General features: G+C 32.4%; 1 protein-coding gene across 3 annotated transcripts in view; it reads left to right on the forward strand.

Moving 5' to 3' along the window:
- The window catches only part of LOC126746411 (TNF receptor-associated factor 4), a 31,204-nt gene that overhangs the window by 865 nt on the left and 11,061 nt on the right, over nt 1–19,278 (forward strand). For 2 of the 3 annotated variants that reach the window (XM_050454667.1, XM_050454668.1), the window contains exon 2: nt 577–628. In XM_050454667.1, coding sequence (XP_050310624.1) covers nt 577–628 — 52 coding nt within the window. Of the gene's footprint in view, nt 1–576; nt 629–14,816; nt 15,123–19,278 lie in introns of those variants that run through there. The other variant, XM_050454666.1, reaches the window with a different exon arrangement.

Raw genomic sequence — 19,278 nt, forward strand, 5'->3', positions numbered from 1 at the left:
TCTCTTGTCGGCCATTTTGTATACGACTGTCAAAAGTTGTGACGTCAATAATGGACGGAGTAACGTTGCGTAACCATGGTACATTACATGCGACACATGTCGCAAGAGTATTGATAATTTTGCATTTAATTGCAGCTTTTGCAATCACGGTTTCGATTTTTTGGATTGTTAATTGAACTAATTAGACCGATACGAATGTATTCATCTTCATAGAACGTTATGAGTTCTTGCAAAACAATTGTTTTTTTTTAATAATAATTAAAGGAAGGAACCAGTAGAGCACGAATAGAATGAGAGGATGTGCACAATGGTGGGTGCCCGTTGGGTGGAAAATTATGCAAAATTAAAGGCACACTTTAGACCTTGAGCGGTAAATTAATTTTAAAAGCAAATGCCCGTTTATAATAAAAATGTTGCCAAGTGGGTTAAATTAGACCGTATGGGCCACTTTAATTTAATTGCAGCGAGTAATTGCGGTATCTACAATTACAGCAGGCAGTTTATTATGGTAAAATGCGGACGAGTAATATTTTGACCTGCTAGGGAAATTATTTTAATGAAAATTTTTGTTTGCAGCGAAGCCCTGTTTACCGGACCAGAGGGTCGAGTTACTATAGACTACACTAAGGTAAGCAACGAATGCTCATCTATACATATATACTACTCCACCCTATATACTTATATGTAAAAACTCATTTTGCATGAATTACTTCGAGCGTTTCCGCACATTAATGCCAGTAAAACAGGTCCGAGCGATATTTATTTTCATAAGAAATTAAATAAATAAATAAAATAAAATACGGGTATTTATTTCAACGCGGGTTAAGCATAATGATATCGGGTTTAATGTGCGTTCATTTGCATAAAAGCGGCATGAAGTCAAGTCGAGTATCGTGAGAAATTGTCCCTGTCTGTTTTAGACAACAGATAGTGGAAAAATGTAGAGTGGGGACTTATTAAGAAAAAAATGGGGTTTTTAAGGGTTTTTTGAAAAAATGCGTAAAATACTTTTTAATGTGTCTTTGAAGGGAGCATATTTTGCTAAAATAAAAAATATGAAATTTCCCATAGGACTTGAGAAAATTGCCTTTTTTAAATATAGGTTTTTGATCATTTTCTCCCACTGTATGGGAAATATAATCGAGTTGTTTTTTTCTAATGATAGCCCTTGAAATTTTAAACAACTTTTGTCTTAATCATATTTGCCTCAAACCTATAGATTTTTCAAAAAAAATTAAAAAGTAGATGTTTTCAAAACTAACTTCATTAATTTTTTCTGGCTTTCCTATGGGAAATAGAGATTTTTGTTATGAGACTTTTTTCATTGTCTTTTTATACTTAATATATAGCAAAAAAAATTTTTTTGATTTGGCCAAATTTTCGATACTTCAAACCACTGGCTGGGCGTGGTCAAAAAACCAAAAAATGCCGATAACTTTTTTATTGTTCTTTTGTCGACAAAATGCGTATAATACTTTTTTGTTTGCCTATGAAGGGAGCATCTTTTTCTAAAATAAAAAATATGAAATTTCCAATAGGTTTTAAGAAAATTGCCTTTTTTGAAATACACGTTTTGTTGATTTTCTCCTACTGTATGGGAAATATAATCGAGTTGTTTTTTTCTAATGATAGCTCTTGAAATTTTAAACAACTTTTGTCTTAATCATATTTGCCTCAAACCTATAGATTTTTCAAAAAAAATTAAAAAGTAGATGTTTTCAAAACTAACTTTATTAATTTTTCCTGGCTTTCCTATGGAAAATAGAGATTTTTGTTATAAGACTTTTTTAATTGCCTTTTTATGCTTAATATATAGCAAACAAATTTTTTTTATTTGGCCAAATTTTCGATACTTCAAACCACTGGCTGGGCGAGGTCAAAAACCAAAAAATGCCAATAACTTCTTTATTGTTCTTTTTTTGACAAAGTGGGTAAAATACTTTTTTGTTGGCCTATAAAGGAAGCATCTTTTTCTAAAATAAAAAATATTAAATTTCCAATAGGTTTTAAGAAAATTGCCTATTTTGAAATACACGTTTTGTTGATTTTCTCCTACTGTATGGGAAATATAATCGAGTTGTTTTTTTCTGATGATAGCCCTTGAAATTTCAAACAACTTTTGTCTCAATCATATTTGCCTCAAACCTATAGATTTTTCAAAAAAAATTAAAAAGTAGATGTTTCCAAAACTAACTTTATTAATTTTTCCTGGCTTTCCTATGGGAAATACAGATTTTTGTTATAAGACTTTTTTAATTGCCTTTTTATGCTTAATATATAGCAAAAAAAATTTTTCTGATTTGACCAAATTTTCAAACCACTGGCTGGGCGTGGTCAAAAACTGAAAAATGCCAATAATTTCTTTATTGTTCTTTTTTCGACAAAATTGGTAAAATACTTTTTTGTTTGCCTATGAAGGAAGCATCTTTTTCGAAAATAAAAAATATTAAATTTCCAATAGGTTTTAAGGAAATTGCCTTTTTTGAAATTCACGTTTTGTTGATTTTCTCCTTCTGTATGGGAAATATAATCGAGCTGTTTTTTTCTAATGATAGCCCTTGAAATTTTAAACAACTTTTGTCTTAATCATATTTGCCTCAAACCTATAGATTTTTCAAAAAAAATTAAAAAGTAGATGTTTTCAAAACTAACTTTATTAATTTTTTCTGGCTTTCCTATGGGAAATAGACATTTTTGTTATAAGACTTTTTTAATTGCCTTTTTATGCTTAATATATAGCAAAAAAAAATTTTTTGATTTGGCCAAATTTTCGATACTTCAAACCACTGGCTGGGCGTGGCCATAAAACAAAAAAATGCCAATAACTTCTTTATTGTTCTTTTTTCGACAAAGTGGGTAAAATACTTTTTTGTTTGTCTATAAAGGAAGCATCGTTTTCTAAAATAAAAAATATGAAATTTCCAATAGGTTTTAAGAAAATTGCCTTTTTTGAAATACACGTTTTGTTGATTTTCTCCGACTGTATAGGAAATACAATTGCAATTCTTTTTTTTGATAATAGCTCTTGAAATTTCAAACGACTTTTATCTTAATCATGTTTGTCTAGGACCGACAGGTTTTTCGGAAAAAATTAAAGAGTCGATTTTCCAAAATTAACTTCACTAATTTTTCCTGGCTTTCCTATAGGAAATAGAGATTTTTGTTATAATACTTTTTTCATTGCCTTTTTATGCTTAATCTATAGCAAAAAAAAATTTTCAGATTTGACCAAATTTTTAAACCACTGGCTGGGCGTGGTCAAAAACCGAATAACACCCATAACTTCTTTATTGTACGTTTTTCGAAAAAATACAAAAAATACTTTTTAATTTATCTTCAAAGGGAGCATCTAGGGCTGAAATAAAAAATCCGAAATTTCCCATAGGTTACAAGTAAATCCTCCTTCTTGCATTTCCTCCCACTGGACGACAAATAATTCATTAATAAATCAGAACCGTTCCAAGCCTCTTCTTCATACACACATGAGTGTCTTCTGTCATAATTCGGCTTTATAGGGGCTTTAGCCTGAAAACCATTAAAAACACACGCCCATCCCAGCTGCCAATAACTTGAGGCAACTATAGAGGGTGCTTATATCGGAATTTAGGGAAAAAAAATCATACGAAAAGCAATTTATGTTATACGACAGATGCATACACTCGCGACAACATCTGCTCCCCTTAACAAATAAGAAACAAATTACGTACTGTTTTTTTTAACCCTATTGTTTTAACAGCATCGACTTACTTGGGGGAGAGGGTTATTTGTACAGTAGTAATTCAGTATATAGGATTATCGACATATTTCTTTTCTTAATTTATACGTTTATGCCACTAATTTAGTGAGGCAACAGTGAAAAGCTGATGCATTTTCCTTGTATGCCTCTAGTCATTATCTTGCTTTGTTGTTTATTGTGTCAACGATTGAATAAAATAATGACTTTTTTGTAACTGCAAACGAGCATTTGCTTTTCATTAGGGTTGCCAATGATCTTTGGGAGCATTAGGTCGAAGAAGTGAAAAAATATGGACTTTTTCCACAACATTTAACTTCTCGTCTCTCTCTTTTTCTAGTCCATTAATCGTATTTTTCTTCGTCTTTTTTTAAGAACGTCAAATGCCTGTAAGAAATCAATAATTACTTCGGTGCTTCTCAGATGAACCAAACGACGTTTCTCCCCTTCTTCTTCTTATTCTTTGCCTTTGACAGCTGTCAAAATTGTCACAGCATGAACGTCAAAATAATGTTTACGTCACCTAAGTGACACTCGTGTACGATTTCTCCAATTAAACCCATAAATTTTCCATTAAAAATTTATTTTTAAATTTCCATAATAAAGCAATTTTCCGTTCTACACCCTCGCTCTATGTATATTTCAATTAAATATTTCATAAATAAATAAATAAATAAATAAATGTTTGACGTGCACTGGTTTGCCCCTCGCGATTAAATTTAATACGAGCTAAAGAGAGACAGAACGTGGCGAATTCCAGTGACCGTCAAAAGTTTAATCGAGTTTCAATAGAATTTAAGAGAAATTGTTTTCTTTATTCCAGGCATTATTATAAAAAGATTTTTTTTTCAAAAAACGCCGAAATAGGTGTCACCTAAGGATTGCGTGTACAAATTTTCAAAATTCTATTTAGACAACTTTTTGAGATATGCACGTTGTATTAAACAATGTTTTTCTGTTTTAATAGAATCATTAGTCTGATGGGAAGAATTATATCAGACACCCTGTACTTAGAGGATTTAATGCTCTACAACCGTATCCAAAGACCGTAACTGATTCTTTACTGTATTACTGTAATGCGAGTCCATAGTTGATCTCGGTTAAATCACCATCATCGTTCGGTCGAACGATAAGCATCATTAAATGGTAAAATTCTGTGTACCGGTACGGGACGTTTGTATGAGGAATTAACGTCGATTTGCTAAATGGAAGCGGTCAAAAACCCACGTTATGTACACACATGAAATAATTCAACTGTAGGACAAGAAACTGCCCTTAGATATGAAAAAATTCCTTGAAGTGTGCACGCACTTCAATGAGAACAAAAGTCCGCATAATGATGGCCCCAGATGGTGAAAATTGTCGTTCATGTTAAGTCTTGTCAGTGCTTGTATACCGGTAGTTTGCGTGCGAACCAAAGAATTCTCGGTTTTGTTTCAAAATGGACTTTTTCCCCATCTGGTTTTGTAAATATAATAATTTCAAAGGGAGGTATTTTAAGCGTTTAAACTCCACATTGAGTCCCAAGAAACATGCCCTAACCCTTTGTGACTTATCACCCTAAAAACCCAACCACAGATCTAATTAAAATATGAATAAGGAGCTTATTTATGGGAGGCAATTGTGATTCTTCCATCTAAAATATAAAGAACCCAAATGCACATTTGATAGCGAGAGAACCTTCCAGTAAACATTCCATCCCGATGCATTAAAACTGATATTTAGGGAGATAAGTATGATCAGGATAAATAAGAATGCTACTGATTGTTTAAGGCATTTTTTGAAGTGTCTTTCAAGAGGGTTATCATAAAGCACTTATTTGAATGACCAATTTATGGGCAAAAGCGCACCATCTGGGGTCAAATTCCTTAGCAAAGGTTCCTATAACGTAAAAATCGACAGATGTCGACGGATGGAAGGAAACACCCTTGCACCCGGGACACACAAGGGTTTCTAGGTAGTAGGAACAAATTGAGCGTCGGCTCTTTGTTTATTTTGACCCTAGGGCCTGCATATACGTCTAGGCTGCACGTTTTCACCCTTAATTGTATATTGGAATCAGAAAACGAACGTTAATAGAGAAATATTTAATGGCGTTCTTAGATGAAAGTGGTATCATCTGCAAAAAAAAGTAAACTGGTTAGGAGAAATGGATATGCTAGGATGGATAGGATGCTATCGTCTGCAAACCGAAGAAGCGAAAGGTTGTCACACGCGTATAAATAAATGAATTATTACGATTTTTTGCAAAATATCTCAAAAACTATTAAGTTTACAGAAAAAATAATATATACAAAAATAAAAGGAAATTTAATTTTAAACAAAAAATGCCTCTATAATTTTCTTTGTAAAATGACTCCTTGCTGAGTTATCGATGTGTGAACAAGGTTCCAAGAGTGCTTTATTACTTGCGTATAACTAAATAAATTATTACGATTTTTTTCAAAATATCTCAAAAACTATTAAGTTTACAAAAAAAATAATATATACAAAAATAAAAGGAAATTTAATTTTAAACAAAAAATGCCTCTATAATTTTCTTTGTAAAATGACTCCTTGATGAGTTATCGATGTGTGAACACCCTCAGGTTCCAAGCATGCGTTGTCTATCTTTAAACGTTTATATCTCCTAAACGAGTGGTCTGATGAAAAAAATCATAGATAACCTTCTTAAAGGAAATTAAATTCTCTATAATATCGGTATCGATAACTTTTTCACAAAATTGAATATTTACGGAGATACGGTCGCAAAAACACCAGACACTCAAAACACAATTTATTTTCCATAGTTCGCCCGATATTAGCAGAAAACATTTGGTCCTTCGAACCGAATTTTGCACTTAGGTCCTCATATCTTGGAAACTAATGAAGATAAATATAGAGTGTTTGAGCTTATTTTAATCAGAATGAAATTCTCTATTTATTTAGTAAACAACTCATAGAAAAAAAACTATATTTTTCTAAAAGTGCGTGGAAAAGATTTTTTATTAAAACAGATCAATAGAGCTTTTTTTCCCGATTTCATTGATACCAAACACTCCATAGCTATCGCCCATAGTTCGAGAGATATTTGAAAAAAACATTTGGTCCTTCGAGCCGGATTTTGCACTGAAGTCCTCATATCTCAGGAACTAATGAAGATAAATATAGGGTGTTTGAGCTTATTTTAATCAGAATGAAATTCTCTATTTATTTAGTAAACAACTCATAGAAAAAAAAGTATATATTTCTCTAAAAGTGCCTGCAAAAAGATTTTTATTAAAATAGATTAATAGAGCTTTTTTTCCCGATTTCATTGATACCAAACACTCCATAGCTATCTCCCATAGTTCGCTCGATATTCGTAAAAAACATTTGGTCCTTCGAGCCGGATTTTGCACTTAAATCCTCATATCTTGGAAACTAATTAAGATAAATATAGGGTATTTGAGCTTATTTTAATCAGAATGAAATTCTCTATTTATTTAGTAAATAACTAATAGAAAACAAAGTATATATTGTTCTAAAAGTGCCTGGAAAAGGATTTTTATTAAAATAGATTAATAGAGCATTTTCTTCCGATTTCATTGATACCAAACACTCCATAGCTATCTCCCATAGTTCACCTGATATTCGTAAAAAACATTTGGTCCTTCGAGCCGGATTTTGCACTTAAGTCCTCATATCTTGGAAACTAATTAAGATAAATATAGGGTGTTTAAGCTTATTTTAATCAGAATGAAATTCTCTATTTATTTAGTAAGCAACTCATAGAAACAAAGTATATATTTTTCTAAAAGTGCCTGGAAATAGATTTTTATTAAAATAGATTAATAGGGCGTTTTCTTCCGATTTAATTGATACCAAACACTCCCTAGCTATCGCCCATAGTTCGAGAGATATTTGAAAAAAACATTTGGTCCTTCGAGCCGGATTTTGCACTTAAGTCCTCATATCTTAAAAACTAATGAAGATAAGTACAGGGTGTTTGAGCTTATTTTAATCAGAATGAAATTCTCTATTTATTTAGTAAACAACTCATAGAAAAAAAAAGTATATATTTTTCTAAAACTGCCTGGAAAAAGAATTTTATTAAAATAGATTAATAGAGCATTTTCTTCCGATTTCATTGATACCAAACACTCCATAGCTATCTCCCATAGTTCACCTGATATTCGTAAAAAACATTTGGTCCTTCGAGCCGGATTTTGCACTTAAGTCCTCATATCTTGGAAACTAATTAAGATAAATATAGGGTGTTTAAGCTTATTTTAATCAGAATGAAATTCTCTATTTATTTAGTAAACAACTTATAGAAAAAAAAATATATTTTTCTTAAAGTGCCTGCAAAAAGATTTTTATTAAAATAGATTAATAGAGCTTTTTTTCCCGATTTCATTGATACCAAACACTCCATAGCTATCTCCCATAGTTCTCCCGATATTCGTAAAAAACATTTGGTCCTTCGAGCCGGATTTTTCACTTAAGTCCTCATATCTCAGGAACTAATGAAGATAAATATAGGGTGTTTAGGCTTATTTTAATCAGAATGAAATTCTCTATTTATTTAGTAAACAACTCATAGAAAAAAAATATATATTTTTCCTAAAGTGCCTGCAAAAAGATTTTTATTAAAATAGATTAATAGAGCTTTTTTTCCCGATTTCATTAATACCAAACACTCCATAGCTATCGCCCATAGTTCGAGAGATATTTGAAAAAAACATTTGGTCCTTCGAGCCGGATTTTGCACTTAAGTCCTCATATCTTGGAAACTAATTAAGATAAATATAGGGTGTTTAAGCTTATTTTAATCAGAATGAAATTCTCTATTTATTTAGTAAACAACTTATAGAAAAAAAAATATATTTTTCTTAAAGTGCCTGCAAAAAGATTTTTATTAAAATAGATTAATAGAGCTTTTTTTCCCGATTTCATTGATACCAAACACTCCATAGCTATCTCCCATAGTTCTCCCGATATTCGTAAAAAACATTTGGTCCTTCGAGCCGGATTTTTCACTTAAGTCCTCATATCTCAGGAACTAATGAAGATAAATATAGGGTGTTTAGGCTTATTTTAATCAGAATGAAATTCTCTATTTATTTAGTAAACAACTCATAGAAAAAAAATATATATTTTTCCTAAAGTGCCTGCAAAAAGATTTTTATTAAAATAGATTAATAGAGCTTTTTTTCCCGATTTCATTAATACCAAACACTCCATAGCTATCGCCCATAGTTCGAGAGATATTTGAAAAAAACATTTGGTCCTTCGAGCCGGATTTTGCACTTAAGTCCTCATATCTTGGAAACTAATTAAGATAAATATAGGGTGTTTAAGCTTATTTTAATCAGAATGAAATTCTTTATTTATTTAGCATACAACTAAAAGAAAAAAAAAGTATATATTTTTCTAAAAGTGCCTGTAAAAAGATTTTTATTAAAATAGATTAATAGGGCGTTTTCTTCCGATTTCATTGATACCAAACACTTTATCGTTATCTCCCATAGTTCTCCCGATATTCGTAAAAAACATTTGGTCCTTCGAGCCGGATTTTGTACATAAGTTCTCATATCTCAGGAACTAATGAAGATAAGTATATGGTGTTTGGGCTCATTTTAATCAGCTTAAAATTCTCTATCCATTTAGTGAACAATTGGCACTAAAAATTTTTATATTTTTCTTAAAGTGCCTGGAAAAAGATTTTTATTAAAATAGATAAATTTTAATTTACATTTTAATCATCGTAAAAATCCGTCCATTATCATCTGTATAATAGATTCAGGTCATTTTAGATTGAGGATGCTATCGTCTGTAAAACTTGATCTGAAGGGATATCGATGATAGTGGTATCATCTGCAAAAAAACCAACGCATTCTCGATGAATTAAAGGCATAAATTGCCCAATCAAAGTCGTCGATGTCGAATAAACGTTGGCAAATTTGATCGCTTGCCCCGAGGGTGTTCGATTCAGCATAAATTAGACGGGGTCGTGGTCGTTTCAACGGTTCGAAATGCCAACGCATTGTCGTAAGATGTGTATTAAAAAATCGACCATTTTTCACGGCATAAGTAGAATAATATAGATTTTCACAAAGATAATGGTACTGCCGCTACGTTGTTCTAGATTAATGCGTGACATGCCCCAGATGGCCAGAATGACGGTTTTTTTGTTTTTGAGTGTTGTTTTCTTGACACAAAATCCGTGTCAAAAAAAGACCACCCCATCAAAGGGATCACTTTACTTAACGGAAATTAGCACACGTGTGCCAAAGATGGTCCTTTTTATTTATTGTCTTCTTCTTCTTCCGTTTGGGGTGGGTAAGGTGAGAGGTTTTCCGTATGTACAGGACCGGATTACGTAGTAGAAAATCCTGAGTGATCATTTTTACCATCTCATTCAAATCTGCACTAAAAACAATCGTCGATTACGTCTTCGAAGTAGCACATAATATTCTTCGAGTCTTAGCAAGTAGAAAGCGCAGAATCTTACTTAACCTCTATTCGATGCTATTTTTTCGTGAAACAATCGCCGTTTCCTGCTGTTCTTGCTACCTTCTTCTTATTCGCACTTTAACTACGTTTATGCCGCTTATTAATTAACTAGCACTTGTTCAGTCAGGAGTAAACGTTCTCGGTTGCTGTGTAGGTGAGTCAGATTAAAAATCTATTTCAAGCAGGTCAAATAGATATCGTCATGGTCTTGACGAATTGATTATCTCTTACAGGGGGTTGGTTTATGACGCATCTTTTACGACCCTTTTATGTGGATTTTTTTTAAAATATATAACGCACAAGTTCTTTTTAGTAATTAATATTCTTGAGGCACAGGAAAACATTAAATCGATAACGAACCAACAAACACTCGCTTTGTTTATAAACGAATTTATTGTCTCTTATTATTTCCTTTGTTTACTTTACGACTTCCTATAACGGGTTTATGCGTTATCAGTGTTAGAAGTCAATTATTGCATAAATTCCACATAATTTCGACGCTCTATGGCTGGGAATGTATAACCGGAGGCCTGACTTATTTTTAAATAGATTCAATAATAGTTGACCAACTAACGACAATAAATAATTAACAAACAAGAGGGCGTTTATAAAATAATCCGACCATATAAATGAAATTTACAAACCTGTCGACCGACCATTGACCATATATATGTATACCGAGAGCGTGACGATATTTGAAAAGAATGTCCTGAACGATGATGTTCTCACAGTCGGATTTTTTTTCTTGTCTCGCCTTCGTCTAATCACCTGAAAGAAATTAATCGAGTGTTTCTTTGTTTGGGAACCGCTGGTGAAAATGGTCAGTCTGATTACTGACGACCCAAAAAAGTGATTTTTTTGAAAAAAAAGAGCATAATAAAATACGACGTTTTCGTCTCTTGTCATTTTTACGTATCTCTTATGGTTGCGGAGATATTTGAGAAAAACATTTGGTCCTTCGAGCCGGGTTTTGCACTTTCAGGCTCTATATCTTGAGAACTATTAAAGATAAATATAGAGTGTTTGGGTTCATTTTAATCAGCATGGAATTGTCCATCCAATCAACAAAAAAAACAAATGTTTTTTTAATCTTAAATATCTGGACCTAATTTTAAGTATCTGAAAAATTATTTTTATGTCAACAGATCAATGCGGCTTTTTCCCCCAATTACATTGATACCAAACACTCTATAGCTATCTCTAGTAGTTTAGGAGATATTTGCAAAAAAACATTTGGTCCTTCGAGCCGGATTTTGCACGTAAATTCTCATATCTCAGGAACTAATGAAGATAAATATAAAGTGTTTGGGCTCATTGTAATCAGCATAAGATTCTCTATTTAATTAGTTAAAATTTTGAACAATTTAAAAAAAAATAAAATTTTGAAGTGACTGGAAAATATATTTTATTTAAATAGGTTAATAGGGCTTTCATTCCCGATTCCATTAATACCAAACACTCTATAGGTATCTCTAGTAGTTTGCGAGATATTTCAGAAAAACATTTGGTCCTTCGAGCCGGATTTTGCACTTTCAAGCTCTATATCTTGAGAACTATTAAAGATAAATATAGAGTGTTTGGGTTCATTTTAATCAGCATAGAATTGTCCATCCAATCAACAAAAAAAAACAAATATTTTTTTAGTTTTAAATATCTGGACCTAATTTTAAGTGTCTGAAAAATTATTTTTATGTCAACAGATCAATGCGGCTTTTTCTCCCAATTACATTGATACCAAACACTCTATAGCTATCTCTTATAGTTTAGGAGATATTTGCAAAAAAACATTTGGTCCTTCGAGCCGGATTTCACAATTAAATCCTCATATCTCCGGAACTAATGAAGATAAATATAAAGTGTTTGGGCTCATTGTAATCAGCATAAGATTCTCTATTTAATTAGTGAAAATTTTGAACAATTAAAAAAAAATAAAATTTTGAAGTGACTGGAAAATATATTTTATTTAAATAGGTTAATAGAGCTTTCGTTCCCGATTCCATTAATACCAAACACTCTATAGGTATCTCTAGTAGTTTGCGAGATATTTCAGAAAAACATTTGGTTCTTCGAGCCGGATTTTGCACTTTCAGGCTCTATATCTTGAGAACTATTAAAGATAAATATAGAGTGTTTGGGTTCATTTTAATCAGCATGGAATTGTCCATCCAATCAACAACAAAAAACAACTATTTTTTTAATCTTAAATATCTGGACCTAATTTTAAGTGTCTGAAAAATTATTTTTATGTCAACAGATCAGTGCGGCTTTTTCTCCCAATTACATTGATACCAAACACTCTATAGCTATCTCTAGTAGTTTAGGAGATATTTGCAAAAAAACATTTGGTCCTTCGAGCCGGATTTCACAATTAAATCCTCATATCTCCGGAACTAATGAAGATAAATATAAAGTGTTTGGGCTCATTGTAATCAGCATAAGATTCTCTATTTAATTAGTTAAAATTTTGAACAATTAAAAAAAAATAAAATTTTGAAGTGACTGGAAAATATCTTTTATTTACATAGGTTAATAGGGCTTTCATTCCCGATTCCATTAATACCAAACACTCTATAGGTATCTCTAGTAGTTTGCGAGATATTTCAGAAAAACATTTGGTCCTTCGAGCCGGATTTTGCACGTAAATTCTCATATCTCAGGAACTAATGAAGATAAATATAAAGTGTTTGGGCTCATTGTAATCAGCATAAGATTCTCTATTTAATTAGTTAAAATTTTGAACAATTTAAAAAAAAATAAAATTTTGAAGTGACTGGAAAATATATTTTATTTAAATAGGTTAATAGGGCTTTCATTCCCGATTCCATTAATACCAAACACTCTATAGGTATCTCTAGTAGTTTGCGAGATATTTCAGAAAAACATTTGGTCCTTCGAGCCGGATTTTGCACTTTCAAGCTCTATATCTTGAGAACTATTAAAGATAAATATAGAGTGTTTGGGTTCATTTTAATCAGCATAGAATTGTCCATCCAATCAACAAAAAAAAACAAATATTTTTTTAGTTTTAAATATCTGGACCTAATTTTAAGTGTCTGAAAAATTATTTTTATGTCAACAGATCAATGCGGCTTTTTCTCCCAATTACATTGATACCAAACACTCTATAGCTATCTCTTATAGTTTAGGAGATATTTGCAAAAAAACATTTGGTCCTTCGAGCCGGATTTCACAATTAAATCCTCATATCTCCGGAACTAATGAAGATAAATATAAAGTGTTTGGGCTCATTGTAATCAGCATAAGATTCTCTATTTAATTAGTTAAAATTTTGAACAATTAAAAAAAAATAAAATTTTGAAGTGACTGGAAAATATCTTTTATTTACATAGGTTAATAGGGCTTTCATTCCCGATTCCATTAATACCAAACACTCTATAGGTATCTCTAGTAGTTTGCGAGATATTTCAGAAAAACATTTGGTCCTTCGAGCCGGATTTTGCACTTAAATCCCCATATTTCAGGAACTAATGAAGATAAATATAAAGTGTTTGGGCTCATTGTAATCAGCATAAGATTCTCTATTTAATTAGTGAAAATTTTGAACAATTAAAAAAAAATAAAATTTTGAAGTGACTGGAAAATATATTTTATTTAAATAGGTTAATAGAGCTTTCGTTCCCGATTCCATTAATACCAAACACCTTATAGATATCTCTTATAGTTTAGAAGATATTTGCAAAAAACATTTGGTCCTTCGAGCCGGATCTTGTACTTAATTCATCATATCTCAGGAACTATCGAAGATAAATATAGAGTGTTTGAGCTCATTTTAATCAGAATGAAATTCTCTATTTATTAATTGGACAACTGACACGAAAAAAAAATGTATTTTTTTAAAGAGCCTGGAAATTAATTGTTCTTCGGGCGAATCAATAAAGCTTTTTCTCTCGATTTCATTGATACCAAACACTCTATATTTACCTCCAATAGTTTTCGAGATAATTGAAGTGAACATTTGGTCCTTCGAGCCGGATTTCGCAATTAAATCCTCATTATCTTGGGAACTAATGAAGATAAATATAAAGTGCTTGGGCTTATTTTAATCAGCAAAAAATTCTTTATCCAGCTGGTTAAAAATCTGAACAATTAAAAAAAACTTTTTTTGAAGTGCCTGGAAAATTATTTTTATTTAAGCGAGTCAGTAGACCTTTCGTTCCCGATTCCGTTAATACCAAACACTTTATAACTATCTGTTATAGTTAAGGAGACATTTGCAAAAAAAACATTTGGTCCTTCGAGCCGGATTTGGCACTTAAATCCTCATATCTCAGGAACTAATGAAGATAAATATAAAGTATTTGGGCTCATTTTAATCAGCGCAAAAGTCCCTTTCAGACCCTCATATCCAAACCTAAATACCTTCTTAATACAAACTTAAATTCTCAACATAATTACATAACATATGCGAACAATACAACCAACCAGTATAATAATATAATGCTACAAAAGCGCCTTGGGGAGAAGTGAGGTCGTTATCTGGCCGCATGCATTTACCATCGGCACCGAACAGCTGTTTCTGAATGAGTACCAGTACGCTTTGGTGGTGGGGGTAACCTAAAGGCCATCGAAAGGCCGTCCGGTAGTTCAAGAAAACAGTGCGATCCGAACTTTCAGCGGTACGAGTCGATGCGGTGAACGAAAGTGTCGCTTATAAGAGAAAAACTGGTGTGCGGGTTTTACGATGGTGCGAAGTCTCGCCCAGTGGACGAAAACTTTGAGTTTCCCCGCCCGCATTTCCCCGAACGTGAAAAGTGCGAAGGAAAGTCCCACGGTCACGCCCACCCCGAGTAGTAACTCGTTGAACGCACCCCCTGTCGTCACGGTTAAAAATAACAACGAGTTCAACAGTATGATGAACAACAATTGTGCCTCATTGAATGAAGTTAATCAAGTGAGTTAATTGTCACTTTAGTCTCTTAAGTGTAAAAGAGTGAGAGAGAGAGAGAGAGAGAGACTGGGAAGGAATTTCGCAATCGCGAGCGTCAACATCCACTATTTGCTTTTTTGATTTACGATAGACGTATGAAATCCTAACCGCTTTCCCAAGGCTGTTTTTATACGTATCCGGTTATATTATATTGTATTTAGAGGGTATTAGAATGTACATTTTCAGTGTGAATTTCCTTGTGTCTTCTTTTTCTTTTTTAAGCCAAAAAAGGCATTGACCTCCTCACTCTCTCATCCTCAATCTATGACTACTATATCTAAGAGCAGGAAAATAATAAATTTACAAGCCTCTAAAGGTCTATAGGGCTGAAATCTAGCAATAGGGCGGGGCAAAAATTCGAACAATTTATTTCGGTGTTAATATCGTTAAAAAAAAAAGAACCGAGATATAAATTAATGGCGTAGAATGCAGGAATGTCGGTTCCCAAGATCAATACCGTAATAAATACCACGTAAAAGGTATTTTCTGCAAGATGGAACAAGTCAGCTGCTTGCTCACGGTTCAGGTATGTGCGGTCGTACCAAAGAACCTGTTTCTTTCGGGGGGTATTATTGTGTGTTAGACTTGTTGGTGGTACTAGTTGTGACTTGTTTTTTTCCGGCTTAAAGGGTCAACAAAATTGCGGTTTTTACTGGTTCTTTCACTTAGGGGCTTTCATTAAGTTATTGAAATATTTTTCTTGAAAATAATTTTTATAAGGATAGATCGATAGAGCTTTCTCTTCTGATTGCAATGATACCAAACACTTTATATTTATCTGCAATAGTTTCGGAGATATTTGAGAAAAACATTTGGTCCTTCGAGCCGGATTTTGTACTTCAACTCTTCATATCCTGGGAATTAATGAAGATAAATATAGAGTGTTTGGGCTCCTTTTAATCAGCATGAAATTCTTTACCCATTTTTTGACCAAGTGACAGAAAAAAAATATATTTTTTTTTCAAAGTGTCTTGAAAATAATTTGTAAAAGAACAGATCAATAGAGCTCTCTCTCCCGATTTCATTGATACCAAACACTCTATATCTATCTCCAATAGTTTGCGAGATAATTGAAAAAAACATTTGGTCCTTCGAGCCGGATTTTGTACTTTAAGTCCCCATATCTCAGGAACTAATGAAAATAAATATAGAGTATTTGGGCTCATTTTAATCAGCTTAAAGTTCTCTATCCATTTAATGGACATTTGACATGAAACAAGTATATATTTTTCTTAAAGTGCCTTGAAACTAACTTTCAAAAGGACAGCTCAATAGAGCTCTTTTTTCCGAATTCATTGATACCAAACACTCCACATCTATCTCCAGTAGTTTGCGAGATATTTAAGAAGAACATTTGGTCCTTCGAGCCGGATTTGGCACTTTAAAACCCAAAATCTTGGAAACCATTAAAGATAACTATATGGTGTTTGGGCTTATTTTAATCGGTTTAAAATTCTCTGTTCCTTTATTGAGCTACTGACACAAAAAAAATATTGTTCTTAAAGTGCTTTGAAAATAATTTATACAAAGACAGATCAATAGAGCTCTTTCTCCCGATTCCATTGATACCAAACACTCCATATCTATCTCCAGTAGTTTGGAAGATATTTAAAAACAACATTTGGTCCTTCGAGCCGGATTTTGCCTTTAAGCCTTCATATCTCAGGAACTAATAAAGATAAATATAGGGTGTTTGGGCTTATTTTAATCAGAATGAAATTCTCTATCAATTTAATAAACTACTGATACGAAAAAAAACTTATTTTTACAAAAAATTCCTGACAATATAATTTTTATTAAGACAGATCAATAGAGCTCTTTCTCCCGATTTCATTGATACCAAGCACTCCATATCTATTTCCAGTAGTTTGGGAGATATTTAAAAACAACATTTGGTCCTTCGAGCCGGATTTTGTACTTCGACTCCCCATATCTCAGAAACTAATGAAGATAAATATAAAGTGTTTGGGCTTATTTTAATCAGAATGAAATTCTCTATCTATTTAATAAACAACTAACAGAAAATAATTGGTACCATCTTGTAGAAATGACCTTATGGGATGCAACAAAAATCACCGATTATGAAACTTTACTGTAAAGATCGTGAGGCCTCACCTGCCGATCGTGATCATCGCGATCTTGAATTTACATTAAATAGAATTACAAAGAAAGCTCGACAAACGCTAGTTTTACCATCATCGTATAAAGCGTCAAATATTTCCCATATAAGACATGGTTATACTGGTGGAACAAGGACTTTCACGTGATTACTTCACTACATAAAAGAGAGCACTAAAAAAAGCCATAAAACATGCACTTCCTGTATTGACGTTTGGTAACATATGGTCCTTGGAAGAGCCGATTTAATTTGTCGGGTATTTACACTAATAAGTGCAGTACTACCTAAAGTATTCTAACAGTAATAAGTTATAGTTGGAATTCCTCTTAATCTGAGAAACATCGTCCTATTAAGGTTTCATGAGGTCAAAAGAATAATTAAATCCGTGGTACCGAAAAAGGTCCCCCCCCTCTTTCCTCATTGTAAACATTTTAACGAGCCACTCCAATTACACAGTTTGTGACTAATAAACGAGACAAAGTGACTCATTAAATGTGCACTAGCTGATAGTTTGATGGCTATAGGGCTTCTCCTTGTTCTAGGTTAATAACCTTTTGTATAGTTAGGCAAAGTGATGTTGATTTATACCCTTTAAGTTATTGGATGCTATGTGAAATTCTAAGAAATTTGATGGGTCGCATGTTGTAATCGGTGAAATAGGTGTTGAGATATGGGGAAATGAAAATTTGTATTTTTTTTTAATTAATTGCATAAGGGCTTGTCATATTCAAAATTAAAATCTCAATGGTTTTCCCAAAAGAAGCTACATTCTTATTATTGGAAATAATACTTATCGAGTGACACCTCTTTTATAGCTAATTTTTTCCAAAAAATCGATTGGTGCAGTCAACATTTTGGTATCACAAACGGTTCTCTCAAAAAAAGCAAGTTTATTACTATTGGAAATAAACCAATCGAGTGACACCTCTTTTCTAGCTATTTTTTCCCAAAAAATCGATTGGTGCAGTCAAAATTTTGGTATCACAAACGGTTCTCTCAGAATAAGCAACTTTCTTACTATTGGAAATAAACCAATCGAGTGACACCTCTTTTATAGCTAATTTTTTCCAAAAAATCGATTGGTGCAGTCAACATTTTGGTATCACAAACGGTTCTCTCAAAAAAAGCAAGTTTATTACTATTGGAAATAAACCAATCGAGTGACACCTCTTTTCTAGCTATTTTTTCCCAAAAAATCGATTGGTGCAGTCAAAATTTTGGTATCACAAACGGTTCTCTCAGAATAAGCAACTTTCTTACTATTGGAAATAAACCAATCGAGTGACACCTCTTTTATAGCTAATTTTTTCCAAAAAATCGATTGGTGCAGTCAACATTTTGGTATCACAAACGGTTCTCTCAAAAAAAGCAACTTTCTTACTATTGAAAATAAACCTACCGCGTGACACCTCTTTTCTAGCTATTTTTTTCCAAAAAATCGATTAGTGCAGTCAAAATTTTGGTATCACAAACGGTTCTCTCAAAAAAAGCAACTTTCTTACTATTGGAAATAGACCTATCGAGTGACACCTCTTTTCTAGCTAATTTGTTCCAAAAAATCGATTGGTGCAGTCAAAATTTTGGTATCACAAACGGTTCTCTAAAAAAAAAACTTTTTTATTATTTCAGATAACTCTATCCTTCAGTTAATAGAGCATATTTTTCTGATTTCAAAAACACCAAACACTTCATAATTATCTCTTACTGTTCCCGAGATATTCACTTATAAACTTTCAACATATTGATCAGTCCCGGTACATTAAAAAAAAATTCAATTCAACATAACTCGGTAACGAAGCAAGATAACTATATCAAGTTTGGGCTTGTCGTAATCAACACTAAAATCTCTATCTAATACTCGGACTGTTTTAAAGTTTCACATAAAATTACCTTCACTTGCTACTGATAAAAGGAATTAACCTAAATATTTCATAATTACGGTCTAGGAACGAGAGATAACGAGAGAAAATATGCAGAAAACAAATAATCCACTATTGGGTT

The sequence above is a fragment of the Anthonomus grandis genome, chromosome 17, assembly GCF_022605725.1.
Source record: "Anthonomus grandis grandis chromosome 17, icAntGran1.3, whole genome shotgun sequence".
Lineage (NCBI taxonomy): Eukaryota > Metazoa > Arthropoda > Insecta > Coleoptera > Curculionidae > Anthonomus > Anthonomus grandis.